The sequence below is a fragment of the Peromyscus leucopus genome, chromosome 1 (genome assembly GCF_004664715.2).
Source record: "Peromyscus leucopus breed LL Stock chromosome 1, UCI_PerLeu_2.1, whole genome shotgun sequence".
NCBI classification, from domain to species: domain Eukaryota; kingdom Metazoa; phylum Chordata; class Mammalia; order Rodentia; family Cricetidae; genus Peromyscus; species Peromyscus leucopus.
This window is the reverse complement of record NC_051063.1, coordinates 184,987,849-184,993,848: the sequence shown is the minus strand read 5'-3', so window position 1 is coordinate 184,993,848 and position 6,000 is coordinate 184,987,849. Positions and strand designations below refer to the sequence as shown.

At 38.5% G+C, this 6,000-nt stretch overlaps 1 protein-coding gene across 3 annotated transcripts in view; it reads right to left on the bottom strand.

Annotated features, from left to right (window-relative positions):
* Positions 1-2,543: 2,543 nt before the first annotated feature.
* Positions 2,544-6,000, bottom strand: part of LOC114688725 (leukocyte immunoglobulin-like receptor subfamily A member 5) — a 28,290-nt gene continuing 24,833 nt past the window's right edge. For all 3 annotated transcript variants that reach the window (XM_037202156.1, XM_037202155.1, XM_037202154.1), the window contains one exon: positions 2,544-4,509. In XM_037202156.1, coding sequence (XP_037058051.1) covers positions 4,358-4,509 — 152 coding nt within the window. In that variant the 3' untranslated portion in view covers positions 2,544-4,357. The remainder of the gene's footprint in view (positions 4,510-6,000) is intronic.

The following is a 6,000-nucleotide window of genomic DNA, read 5'->3' as shown; positions in this document are numbered from 1 at the left end:
AGATTATCTCAGAATAAAATAAGAAAAAGTATTTCCAAGCAAGTGAACCTAAGAAGCAAGCAGGTATAGCCATTCTGATATATAACAAAATAGACTTCAAACCAAAATTAATCTAGAGATAAAGACACATTTCATACTTATCAAAGGAAAAATCCACCAAGATGGCATTTCAATTCTTAACATCTGTGCCTCAAATGCAAGAGTACACGTTTGTAAAAGAAACAAAGTTTATTACACATTGATAGTGTAAGACTTTATAATTCCACTGTCCCCAACAGAAATGTCAACCAAGCAAAAACTAAACAGAGAAGTACTGGAGCTAGCAGACTTATAAACCAAATGGACCTAACAGATATCTACAGAATATTTCACCCAAACAAAAAAAAAATAATATACCTTCTCAGAAACTCATGGAACCTTCTCCAAAACTGACCATATGCTCAGTCACAAAGCTAGTCTTAAGAGATAAGAGAAAGCTGAAATAATACCCTGTATCCTATCAGACCACCATGGATTAAAGCTGGATTTCAACAACAACAGAAATACTGCAAACTCGTGGAAACTGAACAACACTCTACTGAATTACCAATGGGTCAAGGAAGAAGTACAGAAAGAAATTAAAGACCTCCTAGAATTCAAGGAAAAAGAATGCACAACATTCCCAAATTTATGGGACACAATGAAAGTGATGCTAAAAGGAAAAATCATAGCACGAAGTCCTGCATAAAGAAATTAGAGAATTCTCATACCCGTGACTTAACAACACACTTGAAAGCTCTAGAACAAAAAAAAAGCAGACATGCTAAAAAGTAGTAGAAGGCAGGAAATACTCAAATTCAGGGCTGAAATCAGCAAAATGGAGGAAACAAAGATAACAATACAAATAATCAATGAAACAGAGCTGGTTCTTTGAAAAATCAACAAGACAAACCCTTATCCAAAATACCTAAAAGGCAGAGAAAAAATACCCAAATTAAAAAGAAAATAGGAAATGAAAGGGAGAATAACATCAGACACTGGGGAAATCCAGAGAATCATGAGGACATGCTCTAAAAACTTGTAATGCTCTTAATTGGAAAATCTAAAAGAAATGGATGATTTTCTCAATAAGTACCACTTAACAAGATAAATCAAGATAAGATAAGTATTTTGATACATCTATAAGCAAAGGGACACATGGTTTCAGTGTAAAATTCTACCAGACTTTCAAATAAGAATGGACTAAACTTCTGAAACTGTAGGTAAGCTCCCAATGAAATACTTCACTTTGTCATGAGCTATTGCGGGCCATAATGCAAATACAGCTTATAGCAAATGATAATTCAGATGTCAACCCAACAGATGAATGATTCTCTGATGGAGAATCCCATTCAGGAAGGCTAATGGAACCACTGACTCTGAACATTTTTGCTCCTGTCTGCAATGTCACATGTACAGAAACAGCTCCGGTATCTCCCCTGTATCTGCACTAATTTCATATAACATGTATATTAATCTCACAATTACATCTCAATTTAATGGGCACATACATTTGTGGGTGATCAGGAAGGTGACTTCTCATCCAACTGTATAATTTTGATGAGCAGAAATATAATAAAATATGCTTCATAACTAGATCTGTTGTTCCATGTGGACTGTAAGACACTAGTTAGCTTACTGACAGGGCAACTTAGCCAGATGAAGAGACTCTGAAGATAGATCACAAGCAAGACTTTCACAGATTATACACAAGTACAAAATTATAAGTGTCTGGCTTTGTTGAATTAAGGTCCTTCAGAGACTAAATTGCACTGAGCTTCCCCTGCCAGAAGCTGATAATGAGACTCACAGAGTTCACCTGCTCTGACCCTTCACCAATTAACACTTTGTATGAACATTCTAACCTCAGTTCATGATACAAGCTTCAAGGCTCAGTTAACCAACTGTCTAGGTTGAAGTCTTGAAATTTATGTGACTAACTGGCTAACCAAGTCCAGAGAGAAACAGTTTTTGTTCAGCTAACTGTGGATGCCACTGCCCAAGAAAGTGCCAAGCAGCATGTCCCCACCTGTGCCTTGCCATGGTAAATGGCTTTGCTCCTTATCATCTCTCAAGGAAGGTGCTACTGACCGTGAGAGGGCTTTGTAACTTTTCTGAGTATTGCAAAGAGGCTCCTATTAGAAGTGTGTATACAACCAGATAGAGAGGGGAGCTGAGAAGAATGAGAGCTGAGAAAAACTAGAGGGAAAAAATAGAACTTAGGTAAAATCAGAGCTAAAAACAAGCTGTAAAATTAGAGCTGAGAAAAGAAGCTGCAGAAATAGAGCAGAAGAATAAATAAGAACAAGACCAGAGCTGGAGAGATGGCTCAGCAGTTAAGAGCACTGACTGCTCTTCCAGAGGTCCTGAGTTCAATTCCCAGCAACCACATGGTGGCTCACAACCATCTGTAATGAGATCTGGTGCCCTCTTCTGGCCTTCAGGGATACATGTAGACAGAACACTGTATACATAGCAAATAAACCAATCTTTAAAAAAAAAAAAAAAAAAAAGAACAAGACCCAAACAGTTTGTATGTAAATTTATTTAGTTTCTGAAAATACCCTCAGATTAATAAAAAGGTTCTTAATTAGATTTCAATATGCTGTGCTTTATTCTATGAACCTTGTGTATAACCTTGGAGCTGGATTTCATGGCATACATTATTGCTTCATAAGAGTTCCACTGGTCATGGTATCTCTTCACAGCAATGGAACAGAGACTAAGACAGATGCCTATACAAAATGGGATTTTATTCAGCTGTAAAGAAAACTGCAAGTTGCAGGTAATCAGTAGGAGTTGGAAAACTTTATACTGAGTGAGGTAATCAGACCCAGAAAGACAAAGGTTGCATATATGGATCTCAGTGCTAAGTATTTAGATGCGTGTGTGTGTGTGTGTGTGTGTGTGTGTGTGTGTGTGTGTGTGTGTGTGTTTAATTTGAAGCACCAGAAGAATCCAGAAAAGTATAAAGGAACCATTGGTAGAGTGAGGGAAGAAAGATCTTAAGGGAAGCAGAATAGTAGAACAGAGGTGATATTAAAGAGAAACATGCAATCATTGGGACTAAGGTTGGATCACAGTGAAGGCAACATTGTAGGACAAAAGAAGAATAGTTAAAGCATAGCTGAAAATAAAATGTGAAAGCTGCATGGAAACCTACTATTTGATAAAGCTTCCTAAATATTTCATATATGAATGAATGTACATGTGTATGTATATGTATGTACATGTATCCATATGAAAGAATTTAACTGGAGTTACCCTACATGGGCAATTATGCTCTTCTGGCAGTAATTAAATGTGATCAAAATTCATTGTATGTTACACTTAAAGATGTTAGGGGAGGGAGTAACAGACAGGATGATGGAGTGTATGTGCTAAGATATCAGTGGGGGTAAGAGGAAATGAGCTGGAGGAGTGAGGAGGTATGGGAAAGGCTCTGGGAAAGGGATGAGTCTAAAGTCTCATGTCACCAATGTAGTAAAATATCTCAATTAAACACAGTTGCTGATCAAAAAATAAATCTAAAGAAAAAAGATATGAGCTCTGCTTGACAAGGAAACTCATGTTGAAGTACGGAAGTTGCTCACAGGGTCAGCGGTAGAGGAGCTTAGTGAGAGGACAAGACAATGGGGGACTCCTTGCATGAGATGGGGTAGAGATGCAGCACATACAGATGAGTTTGAAAATCTGACTGGGGCAAAAAGACATTAAGAAAAAAGACTCATGTGAAAGAAGCAAAGCTGGAGTCAGATGGACAGTTCATACTCTGTAGGAGGTGCACAAGCAAACTGGGAACTCACTGAGTTGCTGGTGGTATACATAGCAGGAATGAGCGGTTGGGTTAACTCGTGTCATATGGGGTCTTGGAGAACAGTCTAAGGCTGCAGTCATCATGGATGAGGATGCTGCAAATGATACGACACTCACTTTCAGTATCTACACAAGGACCAGGGAAGGCTTTGGCATTCCCTTGTTTCTAGAGTGTTGGCCTCCATGGCAGGGCTATGCTCACATCAACAATGCAATTCAGTCACATTCCAAAATAGGATGTCCACAGGGCAGGAGGGAAAAACAAAGAAGAAAGAAATCATATGCAGAGAAATAAGAAATGAGGGATGGGTACCACACAGAGATGTCCCACAGGAGACAGAAGAGAGAAACAGGAATCTACTAAATGGGGATCTTGCCTACAAAACCACACAAAGAATTCTGAAATTCCAATCACATCAAATGTATTGTACCACAACTCCAGACACTGAGTACTCTGCAGAGAGATCACAACTCCTTTTAGACTCTTATTGCAAGCATTTTGATGAGGTATAGAAAGAGGTATCTAGGCTCTCAGTTTAAGATTCCATGAAGGGCCCATGGGCCCTCTTCTGCTCTTCCACGCATCTAGCAATAGAGCCCCAAGGCCTAACAGGAGGATGATTGCCAGGATAAGCCGAATGGAATTCTCTAATCTGTAATCTGATGTAGAAGACTCTGTGGAGGAAAAAAAAAGCAACATTTAAAGTTTTTATGTCAATAAATATTAACTTTATTTTCAGCTATTTTTTCAATAACGACCACTGTATTTGGTCTTAGAATAAAATACATCTCTACATGGGTTATAGAAAGACCACTTCTGACAAACAGAACTGTATGAAAAGCTAAGGAAGCTTTTTGGTTGGATGAGCTAGGGGCAAGTTATATTACAAAATGGGACTAATGCACTTTCTACAATGTGAGACTCATGCAAGGATCATATTTCTTTGGAACAAAGCATAAAAAGAGATGCATGTTCAAGCTGTACCAAAATCATTATAGACTAAATAGATTTGAATTGCTGACTATTAGGATAATGTTTTGGTGGCTTTTCTGGTTCTAGTATATTCACTAGAATCAGTGGTACAACCCAAACAATTAACTACTTAGGACCCAGTTTGTATTTACAAAGTGAAAGTTCACACTTCTGCAAATATGTCTCTTAGCTTCAATTTCACAATACACATAGCAATAATTTACTCAGTTTGATCAATATTAGATGTCTCTCTGTACTTGATTCTTGGACAATGCATTCTGATTATTCTGGCTTTCTATACTTCCCTATCACCTTCCAACCTCTACCCACACTCATCCTCTCCATAAGTCCCTTTTCTATAATCATATGTTTGATATTCTTTAGTTTTGAGACCCAATGTGTTTGACCAGGGACATCTGTGTGACCACGAGTGTGCAAATCTCCATGAAAGACTAGTGGGCTCACAAATGGTTACACAGTCAATGGCAGTGATGCCTCAATTTCCAGAATCAATCAGTGGTGACTAGCTCATCAGGGGAGTGTCAGGAACTCTTGAGCCCTTCTCCCAATCAGAGTTGGCTGTTGACAAGCTCAGTCTGAGGCAGCCTCAGTGGCCAGTGCAGTTTCACTGAGTTCATAATGGAATGAATATATCGTGTCCAAAAGTGGCATTCTACACCCCTTCTAACCATCCCCAGCTTACTTTCTCTTCCCATCTGTTTCATCACACACAGCATGAGCATATGAGCATGGGTTGAATACAAATCAAACTTCAGAATATGCTTGAAGGAAAACATCACTTTGTACGATGAATACACACTCATATAAAATTCTATGTGCTAGACAAAGAGCTATAGGCAACTAGGGAAAAGGAGAGCAAGACAGGTGGTATTTCAGAGGGAAGAGCACATCAACTGATTGTCCAGTGGCAGGGAGTCAACCTGAAAACATACATACAAATAACATTCTACAGACTTGCGGGTTATACTTAGACATATATACAACCATAATAAAAAAAAATTGGTGAAGATAGAGACCATGAATTTGAAGGAGGGCAGATATAAGAGGGTTTGGAGGGAAGAATGAACTTGCTGGGTGATAAATGGACATGAGAGGCCAGAAGAAAATGGAGAGACAACTAGTGACCGTGATAGAAGGAGAAAGGTGATGTTGGCATGATGGGCAAAGAAGGG